The sequence below is a fragment of the Hakea prostrata genome, chromosome 3 (genome assembly GCF_041222555.1).
Source record: "Hakea prostrata isolate BN-2017 chromosome 3, UWA_Hpros_2, whole genome shotgun sequence".
Taxonomy (NCBI): domain Eukaryota; kingdom Viridiplantae; phylum Streptophyta; class Magnoliopsida; order Proteales; family Proteaceae; genus Hakea; species Hakea prostrata.
Window position 1 is genome coordinate 12,251,514 of NC_142602.1, and position 17,992 is coordinate 12,269,505.

Here is a 17,992-nt window from a genome sequence, read left to right on the forward strand (position 1 = left end):
ATTTTCATCATCATTTATATTATCTTTTTTGCTTTTTTATATTTTACATTTTAAAATGTTCTTTTGTTGATATTAATTATTTTTTATTTTTTATTTTCTAGGTTAAAAATCTGACAAAAGATATCAAAGATATGATAGAAAAAATCAACCTAGTATTAAAAGAGTTGCGACCCTTTACTCTTGAGCAAAGTATAAGTAAGTACTTATTTATTATTTAACACCTGATATGTTTTAAATTTGATGGATTTAATTATGAATTATGATGATTGATATTATAGGGAGACAAAGTGCGTAGATGCGGGGATTGGATGAATTGGGTAAATAATAGTCATTTGAGTGCCCAAATGAGCTCTACTATTTGTATTTCAACAAGCATTCAAAACATTAATCTTGGAGAAACTGCTGAAGTTGATGCACCATAGTTGAAACCAATATGCACATAGATGTGAAGAGATCTTATGCAAATTTACCTGTAAAGTAACCATGTGGCTGTAGTTTAGTAGTGAGAATTCCATGTTGTGGCCGTGGAGACCTGGGCTCGAATCCCAACAGCCACAGATACCTCATTTCCATTATAAAAATGTATATAAAAAGCATCAGTACAAAAAAAAATTGTCAGTATACCTTAACATTTAAGGTAAAAAACATATGAATAAAAAAAGAGATAATTACTATTGCCCCTGTACTTTGATTTTAATTTACTGATGATGTAGCATCTTTATATTTTCTCAAAAATCCTAAAATACCCTTATACTAATCTCTTTATTTATTTTCCCCTTTGTCAAGTTACAGTAATACCCTTAATTAACTATGGAGAAAAAAATAACTATAATTCATTATATTCTAAAAAAAAAATACCAAATAAAGAAAAAATGATTAAATAAAACTCAAATAGAAACCGAATAAGAAGGAAAATCTAATTCAACTCAAATTAGAAAGTGAATATCACCTAAAATATTTTCAAAATAAATGAAGTTTAGTGAAGGTGGGAAACCAAATTGAATTTGGATTTTTCTCATTTCTTTAATTCAAAATAAATGAATTTTAAATAAATGAAGTTTAGTAAAGGTGAGAAATCAAATCGGATTTGGATTTTGCCCATTTCTTTAATTCAAAATAAATGAAGTTTAGTGAATGTGGGAAACCAAATCGGATTTGGATTTTGCCCATTTCATTAATTCAAAATAAATGAAGTTTAGGGTAAAATTGATATTTAATATGGTTTTTATAAATGGGGTAGCATCGTCTTTTGATTTCTTAATTTTAATGAAGGGCAAATTAGACATTACATATTCAAACTTAACGGATACTTAACACCGTTACAAGGAAAGGGGCAACGGTAATTTCGTAAAGAACATGATTTTATTAGTAATAAAATCAAAATACAGGGGGATAACAATAATTATCCCATAAAAAAAATGTAGAGGAAAACGGAGGTGTCAGGTGGAAATTTATCAGGATCATTTCTTTCCTATTTTCTTGTAACTATATATGACATGTGTCCTAATATCACATCAAATTGGTTAAAATTCATTTATAATTCATGTCAAGATTTGATCGATGGACCTATAAATGGAATCCAACAAAGTTCTCGTACAATAGATGCCAAACAGATGGAAGCGATGTACCCTGTTCCTACATTTAGCGTACGACAACACGAACCAGTCAAAAAAATCGAAAGACAGTTTTGAGAGTTCTGAAACGCCCTCCTCCCCTTACATCTCTGTGAGTACTTCGGCTTGTGATTACCGTTTTCTGTGGAAATGGGAAAAGAAGAGAAAGAATCAACTTCGACGATTGTGTTAGAAGAATGGAGTGGATCTTCTTCTATGAAGCTCTCCAAGACTGCGACACTCACTGTCACTCCCACCTCTTTCTCTTTTCACAGGTTAGTAGATTACACCATTAATCAGTTTCTTACCCCGTTTATTGATTTAATAGTTATTTTTCTCTCTCTCTATGATAGATCCAGTAGTCGATTTGACGATGTCTGGAGACGAATTCTCACTGCATTTGTTCCGGAGGCAAGTCAACCATGCCGATTTTTTATTCATTTCACCGTCTCCAAGTTCTTAATTAGGGATATTTTCTTCTTTTCATTAGTTCAACTACACCATATTTTCTGTCTCTTTAATTTATGACAAACATGTTTTTCATCATTACTACAATATAAGAATAGCTGAGCATTCATTGAAGTTTGTAGATACAGATAAAAGAGGAAAGTTATGTGTTTGTCTTTTCTTTCTATGCATTGTAGAGTGTCTGTCAATCACTGTGTGAACTGATCAATTTTACTTTTGGGTTTTCAGGGTTTTCCGAGTAGTGTTACACCCGATTACGTTCCTTTTCAAATTTGGGATTCGTTGCAGGTAATTATGATCACTCAATGTTGAGTTAATTCACTGGTAGAGAGACATTGAGTTTTGAAATCCAATTTTTATGTTTTGATTTGTTTTAGGGCCTTTCAACTTACATTCGCACCATGCTCTCCACTCAGGTGAGGTTCAAATTTCCAAAAGCCTGACAGTTGACAACCGTGTCAGTCACTTTGTCCTCCGCCAGATTTTTTGCCTTGTTTAATACTTTGAACTATAATTTCTTTAGGCTCTCCTGGGTGCTATTGGGGTTGGTGAGAAATCTGCTACTGTAATTGGTGCAACATTTCAGGTAGGGTTTCTCCAATCTGCCAACTTACATATAATTTCCTTTTAGTTTTCATAAAGTGTACTAGCCCCAGGTCATTCATGTCTCACATTGTCACCACACTAGAGAATTTTCCTGTTTTACTCATTACCCTTGCCTCTTTGCCTCTTTGGAATTCCTACGTCAACAATTGGATCTGAATGTGAAAAATGCCACAGTGGTTTTTGAGGGATTTTACAGGGATGCTAGGAGGCATCTTATTCACTTTCTACCAGGTATATCTGTCTTTGAATTGTTTATTAGCTACCTTATTTTGCAGAACACCAATGAAATTTTCATTATTATCATTGTCATTGTTCTGAATCATTGATGAAAATGAACATTTTGAAAAGCACCATTGGTTGGAAATATGTCGATGTGTGTAAACTGTGTTCTGCTGTACTGATCTTGTTTGATAAGAAGACTGCAGAATTTCTATTTTGGATTGGGTTGTTCTGTTTTAATGCTGTGGCATTGCCTGATGAGTATGTTGTTCTCTTGAATTCTGTACTATGAAAGTAATGTTGTATGACTTTCTTTTGCTCCAGGGCTCTAACCTAGATAGCAATGCCAAAATGTGGCGTTTAGTTGCAGATCTGATGAATGATATTGGTATGGGACCTTTTCTTATTTGTGACAATGATCAAAAGAATTTTGAAACACAGGGAGACTTTTTCTTCTCTAATTAATAATTTAATGTACCAGCATGCACTTATATGTTTAAATACCTGCCGCTCTACATGTATATCTTTGTCGTGTGTAATATATTGATTTCAAATCCTACCTAATTGAAATACTAGTTTGTTTCAAGAAATTCAAGGTCTTTGTCAATTTCACACATACCTTGCCACATTTATTGCTAATTACGTCAGAAACTTGTGGTTGGGAATAATCAATAGTTGTCAAGGACTCAAGGGCCGCCTAGGTGACCCTTGGCTACTGGGCACCTTGGTCTCACCTTCCAGCTAGGCCTCCTCGAGGGGTTGCCTAGACACATAATAATTGTGGATAGAGTTGAAGATTTCTTATTTGATTGTTTTATTTTGGTATAATGCCAAACTACCTTTATGGGCATACCCATTGCACGAGGCTTCCACCACTGTGAGGTATGGGGAGGGTATCAAGGATACTTAGTACATCTCATGGGAGATATGGGATAATACCTTTAGATTGATAACTAGGATCTGTAGGTGACAGATTGTGCTGCAACTTGAAGGTTAGGTAATGATATAGGGGTATGATCCTCCAAGTTTGGTTGTGTTTGGATGGCTAAATTGGAAAACATGAGGGTTCTTGTTTTCTGAGTTTTAGGGAGTATGGAAATTTAAGGAAAATATGTATATCGTGGAATAAGATGGTCAGAATGGGGTCAAATTGGGATTTAAGTTCAAGGATCAAGCAGATGACATGCCTAAAGTTTTGGACATATTTGATAGTAAAGATCGGTGTAGATTTGGCCTTGAATTTTTGGTATAATGGGAAGTCGGAAAACTCAAGAAAATTGAAAATTTAAATTATAGAAAAAGGTGATTGGAAAGGCGAATTGATTGTAGGCTTTAAGATTACTTTAATGGGGGGAGCCTTGTGGGAATTGTGGAGTGAATGGATGGCTTCTTGAATGCTTGTTGAGCCATAGCAACTATTTGGCTTGACTTCATCAACAACCTTAGGACCATTCAACTCAAGGAGCTTCTTTGCCCAAAGTTGACATAACTGCCACTACACTAGCACAATCACACACAAAAGCACTCTAGGTTTGAGAGAAGTAATCAAATAATGTGAGCAGTTGTGTACTTGTGTATTCTCATCATTCTTTTTTGGGGCGGGGGGTGGTTGGGGGCTACTTATAGATTCACATAAGAAGTCTAAGTAAAATTAGGACTTTGAAGTTACTTAATCTAGTAATCTATTCTTGTGCTGACTCAGCAGCCAAATTGTGGGCTGCAGTATATGAATTAAAACTGGAAAATAAAATTTCCTTTAAGGACTAAAAACCTCATTGACCTTGCTGTCCTTGACTTAAAAGTTGTGTAGGTATACTAAATTGCCGCTGAAAGAAAAAACTACGGAAAAACGACAATGGGCCCAAACCTAGGGGTCTCACCTGGCCTTATGACAGTGGGGGCAGCGAGTCTGAGTACTCTAAATAGGGGATGGATTTGCATCATAGGTGAATCCCATCTAATTGGAGTTGCCATTCCTCAATTTGCAGTAGCAACTACTACAGAGTAACTGTTTCTTTGCACCTCCCCCCTCTCTTTTCACTAGAAGGGGGGGGGGAAATGCTGGTTTCTCTGGTTCTTCATTATGACATGTGCAAGCTTTAATTTGTGCAAATTTTGGCCTGTAGAAATGATATGGTGCACTACTTTGGCTGCAGGAATGTTGATGGACCTTGTTTCTCCTTTGTTCCCTTCAGCTTTTGTTCTAATAGTTTGCCTAGGAAGCCTATCAAGATCATTCAGTAAGTTTTTTGTAAACTACAGGTCCTTATTTGTTTGTTTGTTAGAAACAGTTACTATCAATATCCAATGCCATATAAGTGCATACTGGAAGGGAAGTTTCACTGGATAGTAAGTTGTAGCACATGCTGCCTGAATTATGTCAAGCCTGTGTGGTAACATATTGTTGTGAGTCACATTTACTATGTGTTTAAAGCCTTCTAATTAGAATTCAATGGGAAAATAGCAGTGTTGACTGAGAGTTTTGAGCTGACAGGTAAGGTGAAAACTCACTTGTTTGGCCTAATGACTCGATGGAACCAAATTCTTCAACGAACAATGGAAAGAATCAACCATAGATATTCACTAGGAAAAAATCAGCTACAGATTTATTAAGATTTTTGTTTGACAAATCGCTGCCAAATTTACAAAATTTCTGATGCTTTATTCTCTTTGTGATTAGCTGGGGTTGCAAGTGGAGCAACTAGGGCTGCTCTGACACAGCATTTTTCACTGCAAAACAATGCAGCAGATATATCTGCAAAGGTACTGTCAGTTTAATGATGTATGAACTTATACTGGTTTATTGACCCATTGAATAACTTGTTCTTTTGTTAGATAGGAAGGCAGTCAAGAGACTATAGCGACGATGGTTGGGATGATATTCGGAATGCTACTTGCCCATATTACAATGGGACACCCCTTAGTTATTTGGCTCTGTTTCCTCTCCCTTACCATGTTCCATATGTATGGTAAGTTCAACTCAAAAAAATGTCCAACCCTAAACATTTCTGGCTGAATCTTGATTATACACCTTATAAAAACTCTTGTGGGTACTTGCTATAAGATGCTTTTCAGAGAAAGAGTATCCAACAAAAAAGGTATATAGGAGAATTTTATTTCAGAAATTAAGTGGTAATCCACAATCTCACAACGAAACAGATAAACACATGCATACAACTAGCAAAATAATGCATGGCCTTTTTTTTTGGGGGGGGGGGGGGGGATATTTGGTTGATCTAGCTTTTGTTTAACTGTATATGTTTCCTCTCAAGGAGTTCAACACCTTTTCCCACAAAGTTTATATTATTTTTCATCTGATATTTAGTATAATATCATCAAAAGCATATTTGGGATGGATGATATTTTTACAATTTTAACACAGGCAACACCCAATAATAGTTTCCATTGTTTTCTGCAGCAAACTATAGAGCTGTTCGTTGCCTTTGCTTGACAACACTAAATGATGAAAGAGCCTCTATTCTGTTGCAGCATTTTATGGAAACTGGGCAAGGTATATCTAGGATTGATCCACCATTATTTGCCTTGTAGGAGTCCTAATTTATTGATATGAATAATTGTGAGTAGTGGCCCCTACATTTTACCGTTTTGGGTAACTCAAAATTGTATTGTCAGTCAAACCAGCTAAATGGAACTACAGCCGCTCTGATTCTGTCCAAGCCAGTAACCAGTAACTTGAGTTGTGTCATGTGAAGCTAGTATGAACTAATATGGTCCGGTACTCCAATCGTGGATAATCTGTTTCACTGGAGCTGATCCAGCTAGCTGCTGACAGTGTTGAAGTTTGAATCTTTCTTTGCTATATTAAATCACCCACTTATATCTAACAGATCTTTCATTAATCTACTAATATTGTTTCTAGTTTACCAGAGAATTTACATTTTGAACTCATCTGGATTTTTGCCAGTTCTCTCTCCAAAGCATGTCTCACACATGGAGCATGTTTTGCCTGTTTGGACCAGTTCATGGAGTTTGGAGGCAGCTAAATTAATACACAAGAGGGTACAGCTGGGTGTGAGGATTTCCTCACTGGACCACGGTGAAACGTGAGTTTTTAGTGTTGCTATTCTTTAATGCACCAATATGACTGAAAGTTCAATTCCTTGACTAACAGGAAGGACCTCTTAGGCTCCACAAATTTTTACCGTAAAGAAGGTCAAACACATTTTTAACTTATCTATTTTCAACTTATGAATTCTGACCACAATGACCTAAATCAGTTTCAATGTTTTTGTCTTTTCCAGTAAAATACCTACTGATAGAGAGGAAAAGGATTATCAGTGTTGTCATACATAAACACTCAACAGCAGCTGATATTTTGCAGTCTTTTGTGCATGCACTTGTCATGGCAAGTCTAGTGGATAGAAAATTACAGTTGCATGCAGAAAGCAACCAGTGGATGGATAAGCACTACGATGTTTTTATTGCAAAGGTACTTAACTACTTTCATAAAGCTGGTAGCATAGGTTGTTACGTAAGATAAGTCTGCTGACATATTCAACAGAGAATAAGGGTGTGTATGGATCTTAGGAGGAAAAAGCCAGTGGAACAATTTGATTTATGTTGGGTGAGGCTGATTGTTCTGAATATGGAAATGAATTGCAATTCATCCAAACACTCATTTGAATATAGAACTCCAGGGAAATTCAGGAATTACTTCACATCCCTTGGCTCCCTTTTTCCATGGACTCAGAGGCATTTGAACTCCAATGATCCAAATACAGTCTGATATATGACATGGATTTTATCAATTTAGGTGTCAGATGTAATGTTGACCTTCCTAATTGGATTGGAAATCTAAGCCAAGATTTTCTCCAACGTGAGTAGTGTGGCAGGGCTATCCCCTGCTTACACAATGGTTGGATCTGTTCATCAGTGATTTACCAATTAATAGGCCTGATGTAGGATTACAGAAGATTCTCTTACATGCATGATTGATGAAAGTTTGTCTTTTGATTGCATTCTCTTTATCTGGTAAACCAAACTGATTAATCATGTGGTCAGGATTGTTGGCTGAACGTTGATCACCCACTAAAGCATGTAAATGGATTGTTAGGATTTATCTGTGACATGTTTCTTCTTTCTTGAAATGAACCTTACATCCATGGTTGGGAGGTTCTTATAGCTTTGGCTTTTCAATTAGTCAATGGAATCCCAAATCGGAAGCTGTATGTCATGCAAAAGTATTTACCTTTTGAAAGTTCCAAGTGTGTTTTCTTATGATGTTTCCAGCGTGACAGGCATTTACACTGACCCCCCCCCCCCAAAAAAAAAAAAATTGCAGCTACATTCTGCAGGATGGAAAACAGAGCGTCTTTTATGCCCTTCAATCACTTATACGGCAAATTGGATTCGTGATCCTTCAAGTGAAAAGATCAGCTAGGCAATATAGAAAATCCATGAGCACTGGGAGAAAAAACGATTCATCAACCATTGGACTTCTGAGCATACTGGTTGGCATTCCGTTCTGGGCTTCATGCTGGCCACCTGCTGTAGGTGGGAAAGAGAGAAAGAACCATTTAGTTTCACTTCAAATATTTGAATCATCTTGCACGGAACAGTTTCTCTGTTAGAAGGAACCACTGGTATGTATGGTATATCATGATGGTGCTACAGTTAAGTGACCTCTTTGTTCTGGATTTATTTACTCTTTTTCTTAATGGAATTCTAGGTAGTTTTTTGTTCATAACTTTGGTTATTCAAAAACCATGTAATCTACTCCTCACTGAGTATGAATTATATATTCCTGTCTTTCAGTGGCTTAGCCTGGGACATTTGCAATTGACACCAATTTCTGGTGCTTGTACAATTTATTTCGTGAAATGCCTGTGCTCCCCTTTTCTGTAGTTCTTCATGGGACAGCGTAATTTGATGCAAATGGAAGTCAAATCCAAATTTCTTTGAGAAGATGATTTATAATTGTGGCCACACTTTTGACACTCTTGGCTGGAGAGATCAGCTAGGCGATATACAGAAAAGATTCATGAGCACTGAGAGAGAACAATTCATCAACCATTAGATTTTTTAGTGTAGTGGTTGGCGTTTAGTTCTGGGCTTGATGAATGATATGGAAGTGTTTCTCTAAGGGTGGGGAACTGTTACATATACCACAGGGAGAGCTGAACTTATGACATCTTCACTTAAGAGGTGCTGAACAGTTGATCATCATTAGTGACTTAGTTGCTCAGTTGTCCTTTTTTTGCCTTTGGTACAAGGACACTTTTATATATATACATGGAGAAGGGATATTACACATATCATCAAGCAAAGTAGAACTCACGGCCTCTTTCCTAAGAGATATCACTTTTATATATATATACAAGGAGAAGGGATATTACACATATCATCAAGCAGGGTAGAACTCACGGCCTCTTCCCTGAGAGGTATTGATCATTACTAACCAAACAACCTGGTGATCATGTTTTGTTCTTGCTTTTATCATGTTTTGTTCTTGCTTTTATTATAGTGTGACAATGTTGGGCTTCATTAAATGTACCACGTGGCAAATAATTTGAGCCAATAGAATCTTTGGATTGGTAGGCCAATTGTATTACGAGTTCAAATCCTTTCCACCATAGCACACATGCATTTAAAATTTTGTCTCACAACTCATCTAACATTAAGTGGGCCTAGAATGTTTGTGTCAAATGGGTGTGCGAGCCATAAAGTTGGGTGGAGGGCGAGAGATGGAAGGAAGAAATTCAAATCCTCCTATTATCACATGTTACACCTAATTTAGTTGAACCCATGAATCAAGGTGAACCGTTTGATGCTATTGATTTTATTATTGGACTCATCAAGAAGACAAGGATGAACCATTGAGTTCATCCCGGAAAGTCACATTTCGAGGAGACCAGCTCTACTCAAAGTCCCACGTAAGCATTGCCACTTAGTGGAATCATAGTGCACGAGACGACAATTGGAATGTCACTTCTCGGAAAAGAGTTGGATGTGTCAAAGCATTAAATGTGTCATTTAATGCGTAGTTCTCAAATCTCAAGAACTTAACGTCAATTGCTAAAACATCATTTTGCATTAATTGCATGTCGAATCAACGATATTGCGGATAATAACTAATGCCAGCTATGTAACATTCATAGCTTCTTGAAGAAGATTCAGGCATTGACTTCTCTAGCAAGCCAAGCATCACTCTCAATCTGGACTCTTCATTGGGCATATTGATAATCTAAGGGAGCAAGAGGATTCTTCTCCATGAGAGCATGATGAGTTCTTAGTATAAAGGTAATAGATGGAAGATAGAACACAGTCAAGTGATAAAAACAACATTTACTCTCTTGCAATAACTCTTAGCATTGAAACGCTTTTTGAGTTCTAACCCCTTCACTACGAGGTTTTTTATTATCTTGAATTTGACTTAATCATCTGAGGTGGTTTCTCATCCACAAAGGCGACCCACACTCATAGTTCACATCTTGTACAGTTATCCAATTTAAGATCAACTCAATCCATTCTTGAACCAACTTAGACCTAATTAGGTAGAGATTCAAGTGCAACATCACATGACAACCTTTTCTATGGACTTCAGATTCAAAAGGTTTTGAATTTCCTCCACGCATCTCCCACTCTCGATCCAACTTTATATCTGACAATAGACATAGGCACTATGGGCCCACATATTGTTATGTGGACTCTGAGATAAAATTTTGGAAAAATTACTGTGATTAACCACTTTTAGGTTTTATTTTACAAAAGTAACCACTCAATATTTCACTTAACAAAACTAGCTAAAACAAGTTTGGGTTCACAAAATTAATCAAAATAATGATTTTTTATTCCTTTGATATTTTTAACCCCCTAAAACTAATCACATTGAAAAGGAAAAATCACTATTTTGTTCAAAAGGAAAAAGACATTAATTTTTCACTCCATTTGGACATTTTTACCCCCATATTGGTATGATTAATTTTAGGGGTAAAATGTCCAAATGGATGAAAAATCATTATTTTGGATCATTTTGTAAACTCAAACTTAGTTTTAGCTAATTTTGTTAAGTGAAATATTGAGTGATTATTTTTGTAAATGAAAACTTAAAACTAGCTAATTAAGTAATTTTTCCAAAATTTTTGGTTTCAAAGGTACAGCCGGGTGGAGACTGGTGAGTACCTACACTCGAGTCAGAGTCCCTCTTTCTATAGAATCCATTTTCATTAAAATCACCGCAAATAACTGTCTCGAGTCAGAGTCCCTATTTCTATAGAATAACCCTTGATACAAACCTATAAATAAATTAAGAACGCCGAATCAAATAGTTAGGGCCGAAACGACAAAGACACGTCTCTCATTCTCGTGTCGCCCAAGTAATGGCGCCGGAGAAGAAATGCCTATATGAGATTCTCGGTTTAAGCAGAGACTGCTCCCCTGATGAAATCCGATCTGCATACAAGAAATTAGCTCTGCAACGCCATCCTGACAAGCTAATTCAAACCGGAGTTCCCGAGGAAGAAGCCACCGCCGCTTTTCAGGAACTCGTCGGTGCCTATGAGGTACTATCAGATCCTCGCGAACGCGCCTGGTACGATTCCCACCGTTCCCAAATCCTTTTCTCCGATGCAAACTCGTCTGGTTCTAAATATTCTCAAGTCCCGGATCTTTTCTCCTTCTTCTCTAATTCTGTCTACTCCGGTTTCGGAGATACTGGGAAGGGGTTTTACAAGGTTTACGGTGATTTATTTGGTAAAGTGTATTCTTTGGAGGTCTCGTTTGCTCAGAAGCTAGGGTTAGGCCTGGGAGCGGTCAGGGATGCCCCTTTGATGGGAAATCTAGGGTGCCCTTATACCCAAGTTACTGCTTTCTATAATTATTGGTTAGGGTTTGGGACTGTGTTGGATTTTTGTTGGGTTGATGAATACGATGTCTTGTCTGGTCCGAATCGAAAGTCCAGAAGGCTCATGGAGGAAGAGAACAAAAAGTTGAGGAAAAAGGCGAGGAAAGAGTACAACGACACTGTTCGTGGGTTGGCTGAGTTTGTGAAGAAGAGGGATAAACGGGTCATCGAGATGCAGATGAAGAGAACTCAAGAGCAGGCGAAGAAGAAGGAAGAGGAGATGATTCGGAAGAAAGAAGCCCAGCAAGCTAAGTTGGCAAAAGCGATGCTTTATGAGGAGCCCGCATGGGCTAAAATTGATGAGGAACCCGAGGATGGGTTTGATGAGCCGGAGGATGATGAGAAACAAAACAATAGGAATGAGCTGTACTGTGTTGTTTGTAATAAGAAATTTAAGTCTGAAAAGCAGTGGAAGAATCATGAGCAGTCAAAGAAACATCGCGACAAAGTTGCACAGCTTAGGGAGACACTTGATGCAGAAGACGAATTGTATGTTGATGGTGATAATGGTGGCAATGACAATGACAATGACAATGACGATGAGAAGGGTCCCGTGGACGGAGATGAGGTTGAAGCCCATGGTAATTTGCATGAGGAAGAGACAATGGCTGAGTTAGAAGAGCAGTTCGAAGATACTCTTGATTTTCAGGAAGAAGCTGAGCTTAGAAATCCTTCCAGCCCTGGCAAAGGGAATAAGGTTTCTGATGCTAGTGATCAGGATGAGGTTAGTCAATCATTTGGTTCTGATGAAGAAACAGACATTCTTGAAGCCATGGTGTCAGGACACATCAAGAACAGAAAGACTGCAGCCAGAAGGCATGAACCAAACTCCTATGAAGCTTGCAGTAGCTTTGGTAGTGAAGAAACTGACTTTATGGATTACCATGCTCAGAAAAGCACCCAAAGGAATAGGAGAGCAAAGGGAGAGAATGACAAAAAAGCTAAAGGAGAGGTTGCAAATGCAGAACTGAACAAAACCACCGAAGAAGAAATCCCTGTAACTAGTGGTAGCAACATCGGGACTGAGGAAGTTAGGGAAGATAGGAACACACATATGCAGGAAACCTTGTCTCATCCGCCTGAGTTGATTGGCACCAATGGTACACAAGATATGGCGCTTGGTACAGACCCTAATGCTTTAAAGCAGACTGTGGACAGAAAAGGTGTCGGACGGAAAGATGCAAATGCTAAATCAAAAAAATTGTCCAAGGGGAAGAACCAGAAGGTGAGATTTGCTGAATATTTTTCGTCACTTGTGTTCTTTTTTGAAAATCTGGGTGGACCTAATTATAAATAACAAAACTGGAGTTGCTCGATTGAAACTTTCTAACAATTAAGTTAGCCTTAAATTACAAATGATCTAATGTTTTACTCAAATTTTAGTCACCAACTCTAGCTTGCAAATGGACAGTTAAATTCACCCCCCCTCTTTCTGATCTTAGAGTTGTCCAGGCAGTTCTTTTGAGGAAGTATGAATGTACTAACTTGTATTGAGTTTTGATGACCCTGTACTTCAAGTTGGTTTCAGCTGCTATTTGAGAGCTGTTCTCAAATTGCTGATTAATTTGTTTTCAAAACTTGTAACTGTTTTGGATGAGTAGTCTTATATAGATTTTTGGGTACTTAATATACTAAGTTACTAACATGTAGAGGTCTGGACAACTGGTTGCTGTACATCTGAACCTGACAGTGTTCACTTCCATTGTTTTTGTGGCTTTACTTACTGAAGCTTCCTATTTCTTCTAGAATTAAACTTGCGATGATATTGACTGAAAGTGGAGTTGCTTATTTCCCAACTACCATTTCAAAACCATTAGCATTTTCGTAATATCCAGAACTCTCCCTTGGTCATCATGATGGCTGAAGTGTAATACCCATCCCAAAGTGCATGGGTAGTTTGGACATTTCAGAGTTTAATGCAGATTCCAAACTGACAGCTGTAAAGGGTCTTCATTTTTAATGGTTGATCATAAGAAAGATGGTTAATTTGATCAAATATTTATTTTTATTGGGCTTTGCGCTTAAGATAAGTCACCTAGTGGTTGGAATCTAAATTTGTAGGAGCAAGGTCAGACATTCAAAGCCCATTATGCGCAACCAAGATGTTACCTTTAAATGTTATGTTTAACTCCAAATTTATAGAGCTGTAACCTAAATCCTGGGCTGAAAGAAATAAAAGAAATAAATTAAGAAAGATAAAATAGAAAATATGAGTGTAAAACAAAAGAAGATAAAATAGATAACATGAGTAGAAGACTAAAAAGAAATTGTATACCCTACAAACTGAATAGAACACCATTATAAATCAAGGTAAAATAAATTACCATCAGAAGGATTAGGAAATAAGCTAAAACCAAGGAATTAGTGGAGTAAACTGACAGATAGAAAGAGAGGGACAGAGAAAAACAAGGTCGAAAACATGAAAGAAGTGTGAGTGAGTATCATGAGAAAGAGAGAGTCCATGATGGGAGCTACTGTTCTCAGATTATTAATATAGTTTTCAGAACTTAGTCACCTTTATGAGTGGGTGCTGTTGCACAATTTTTGTTCAATTTGGTTCGTCCAATATTGAAGAACCTCTGGTTTATGTCAACTTTAGCCAAAGAAGGTCCAAGAGTTGAGTATTCTGAAATTAGGCCTGGTTCCTTGCCACGGCTGAAAGAACAGCATTCTCCAACTTCCCTTCCCCCGCCCTGCAAAACCCGGGGGGGGGGGGGGGGGGGGGACACATCCCCCTTTCATAGTGCCTTCTTTTCACATTTTCTTAGGTTTTTTTTTTTTAATTTTTAGATTTCCAAAAAGGGCGTACCCAGTGCTGAAACTCCCACACTGTGGGGTCTGGGGAAGGGACTTTCTAGGCAGCCTTCTAACCGTTAGAATTGACTCGAACTTGGTGGAACTCTTCCTCTCAGTCAAGTCTACCTTCCCACCAAGTCACGACTCCATCATAGTCCTTTACTCCTCTGGACCCATTAATCATAGGTGTCCTACCACTTTTGCCAAATTTAGGACCTTTCAACCAGCCATAAGATATAGCCAATTTTCACATTATATCATCCTTAGGACCTACATTCCATCCCTTTTGGTTTAATTTAAATCCAACCTTTAGAAATACCTCTCTATATTCTAGTTCAAATGTATGGTTTTGGGTTGATTTCATTGAAGATCATGGAAGGACTGGTCCTCATTCAATTGAGGCTGTATCAGGAAGCTTCTTGATCGAAGGGTGGGGGGAACCAAAATCCCTTCTTGAGTAACCAAAACATGTCCCGGGCTTTGTCTAATTAAATTTGGGTTCTTGTTTATTAGACCAAGTGAAAGGGGAGACCACAAAAGGAATCTGCTCAAGAGAATGACTATTGGAGAAGATGGCAAAAGGGCTGCCAGAAATTGTAGAATCCCCCCCCCCCCAAAAAAAAAAAAAAAACAAAGGTCAAGTCTGAGGGTATTTGTGTAAAACTCTTAATATACTTCAATTTCTTTTTAATGGATTCTCATTATGCCATCAATATTGAGATCCATGGTTTGGATTTGAGATTTGGGGAAAAGATTATGCGATCTTGAATTGTGTGGTGTCTCAATGTAGCTCAGGCTTGCCTTCAATGTAGCGGTTCCCCCTGGGGGGCTTTTGACATGAAGTATTTCCATGTATCATTCGAGCTTAATAGTTTGATAATAGTGTTATTTATCTTTCATAATATTTGGCCCTTGCAGCTGAATGATGATGTTCTATTTCTCTTTCAATTTCATTCCCATGGCTAAATTTCTCTTTCGGCACTTCCTGTCTAACTCAGCTGTCTTAACCATTTCAGGCAACATCAAAGAGATCAGGCAACACGTGTGAGACATGCGGTGAGAATTTTGAGTCCAGGACTAAACTGCATACGCATCTAGGTGAAACAGGTCATGCTACAATGAAACTACGGTAGAATTCTTTTTTCAGAAGAAAACATGAGTGAATCTCGTTTCAAGAGCTAGAAGACTAATCAAGATTGTCAGAATGAAGCTGATTTGGCTTCTGAAGTTTTTCCAGATTTTGAATTTTGCTTATTTCTCCTCTGCGGAAGGCAATTGAGTAGCTGGTCAAGTGGAAGATCTGCATATTAACGTTCCCCTAGTTTCACAATGGAACAAATATCAGTGAACCAGATTCAAGTATTTTGAGTAGGTTTGCGGATATTAAGTGCATTGAAGCTTAGGCAAAAAGAAGTTGGAAAATATTTAGTCTGGAGACCATTAGTTACATCCAGGTTTGAATTGTAAACCATTTGTTACCCTGTATTGCACTGTACCTCATTGTTTACTAGTAAACAAAACATTTTTGGTTACTGTCTCCAAAACAACTTTATAAATAAGTATTTTTTTGAGGATAATAACTGGTGCACAACTCATTGAGAGTATCTGAAAACTGAATGTTTACATATCTCTGGAGCAGGTTTTGAGTTTCTATTCATATATTCAGGAAATGAGGGGGGGGGGGGGGAATATGATGCAATGTGACTTTGCTGACCATCAGTTTGTTGCTTAGCCATTTTCTGTTTTTTAATTTTCTTTTCTTTTCTTGCCCCCCCCCCCCTTTTGTATTTTTTTTTTGGGGGGGGTGATGTTCTGTTCATTGTAAGTTTCATGTTTATTAAGCATGTAATGCAACTGGTTCCTTTCCCTTTATTTCTTTTTACCTTTTTTTTTAATTTAAGTAACAGGGAGAAGATCCTCAACCCTGTGCAATCTGTTCTTCCATTTGATTCCATTACTAGTGGATGGTCTTGGAACTGACCAATTGAGCTGCTGAAGCAGGTCTAGTGGTCTATCCTTAAGCTGCCTGGAGAGAGGTGAGGGTCCAGATTTCCCTTCCTCCACTTGGAGAATATCAAATGAACCTCTATGGTGAATTTGATGAGTTAGAAGTAAGACCTCAAATGTTCCATCTTAAATTGATTAGTGATTACTTTTAGTGGGACTTGTTGAAGATTGTTTCCAATTCGGTTGTTTAAGTGTTGGGGAGGCGAAATCTTTTCCAAGTGCTCTGGTTTTTGATTTGTCAAGAATGGCAACGGTCGTTTTGATTAAAATTAATGAGAATATCAGGTGGAGTTCTTTCATTTCTTTTCCCAGTAAAGGATTCCTAGATTGATTACCAGACGAGATGCAAATACTCCATCTAGATTGGAAAAACATCCTCTGTTGTGTGCACAACAGTGTATATTTATGCGAAATAACTAACAGATTTAAAAATTAATTTATGCCATCTAGACTGTGAGATCACCTATAGATTTATTTCATAATTTTTATTTGGTAATTTAGTCAAATTAGAATTATAGACAAATTGAGTTTAAATAATTATTTAATCAATATCCCACCATCTCAATGAATTAGCTCAATTGGCAAACGCCAACACTTCATAACTAAAAGTTCTAAGACATTAAATCTTCTTGGTGCTACTAAACCTTATGCATTTTGTTTTGTCCAATCAATGTAAATCAGGGTAACACCGGCTTAGAAGAACCATAGTAAATAAATTTGGATTTGAGGCTCTTGAACCCAGGTAGATTGGGTAAAATTTGGTTTAAAGGTTTAGATTCCTATGATAATATCTAAATTTGGTTTTAAGATTTAGATTCCTATGATAACTTTGAGTTTAGAGCAGCCTAATCCAACCTAGCCAATTGACATATGGTTCTTACTTGTGATGTTTTTTTTTTAAGCCGAAGAGTTTATATATAAGTTGGAGGAATATTACTTGTGATGTTTTCCTCTTAGGTATTTGAATGTTGCTTATTGAAAAAGGATGTAAATGTTTATCTCAAGCAAGTGTGTTTAGAGTTTTTTACATGAGCCCCTCCATTTTCATGGGAAACAAACCCCACCCCCTCTAAAATCAAAACCTTACAAATACCCCCTTCAACATTAACCCCGTTACTTAGGACTATTAATTAATTTTAATATGACCATATTACTTTCAAATATAGTAACGTTTTAACTTTTTATTTTCAAGAGTTTTTTTATGAACCCCCTCCATTTTCATGGGAAAATAAGGCGCAACCTTGTAAATACCCCATCCACGGGATGAACATTTGAGGAGAAGTTGTGCGTACCTCACTTGTATTTTTTTTCTTTTTCTCCTATAACATTTCTTCTCCTCAAGATGAGGTAGGTACACTACTTCTCCTCAAATGTTCATTCGGTGGTAATCATGGGCATTGATTGGCAGTGGTGATGACAA

At 37.2% G+C, this 17,992-nt stretch overlaps 2 protein-coding genes across 2 annotated transcripts; both read left to right on the plus strand.

The window, feature by feature from the left end:
• Nucleotides 1-1,603: 1,603 nt before the first annotated feature.
• Nucleotides 1,604-8,995, plus strand: RUS3 (root UVB sensitive protein (Protein of unknown function, DUF647)). The gene is made up of 15 exons (XM_089149001.1): nucleotides 1,604-1,888; nucleotides 1,967-2,024; nucleotides 2,310-2,369; nucleotides 2,459-2,497; nucleotides 2,605-2,667; nucleotides 2,862-2,918; nucleotides 3,231-3,294; nucleotides 5,063-5,146; nucleotides 5,587-5,669; nucleotides 5,746-5,875; nucleotides 6,325-6,417; nucleotides 6,832-6,970; nucleotides 7,039-7,079; nucleotides 7,169-7,356; nucleotides 8,209-8,995. Exons 1-15 carry the CDS (start codon nucleotides 1,764-1,766, stop codon nucleotides 8,305-8,307), a joined length of 1,323 nt encoding a protein of 440 aa, XP_089005127.1. The 5' UTR covers nucleotides 1,604-1,763; the 3' UTR covers nucleotides 8,308-8,995.
• Nucleotides 8,996-11,209: 2,214 nt separating this feature from the next.
• Nucleotides 11,210-16,192, plus strand: LOC149020793 (DNAJ heat shock N-terminal domain-containing protein). Its single transcript, XM_089149002.1, has 2 exons — nucleotides 11,210-12,994; nucleotides 15,582-16,192. Exons 1-2 carry the CDS (start codon nucleotides 11,246-11,248, stop codon nucleotides 15,696-15,698), a joined length of 1,866 nt encoding a protein of 621 aa, XP_089005128.1. The 5' UTR covers nucleotides 11,210-11,245; the 3' UTR covers nucleotides 15,699-16,192.
• Nucleotides 16,193-17,992: the final 1,800 nt, after the last annotated feature.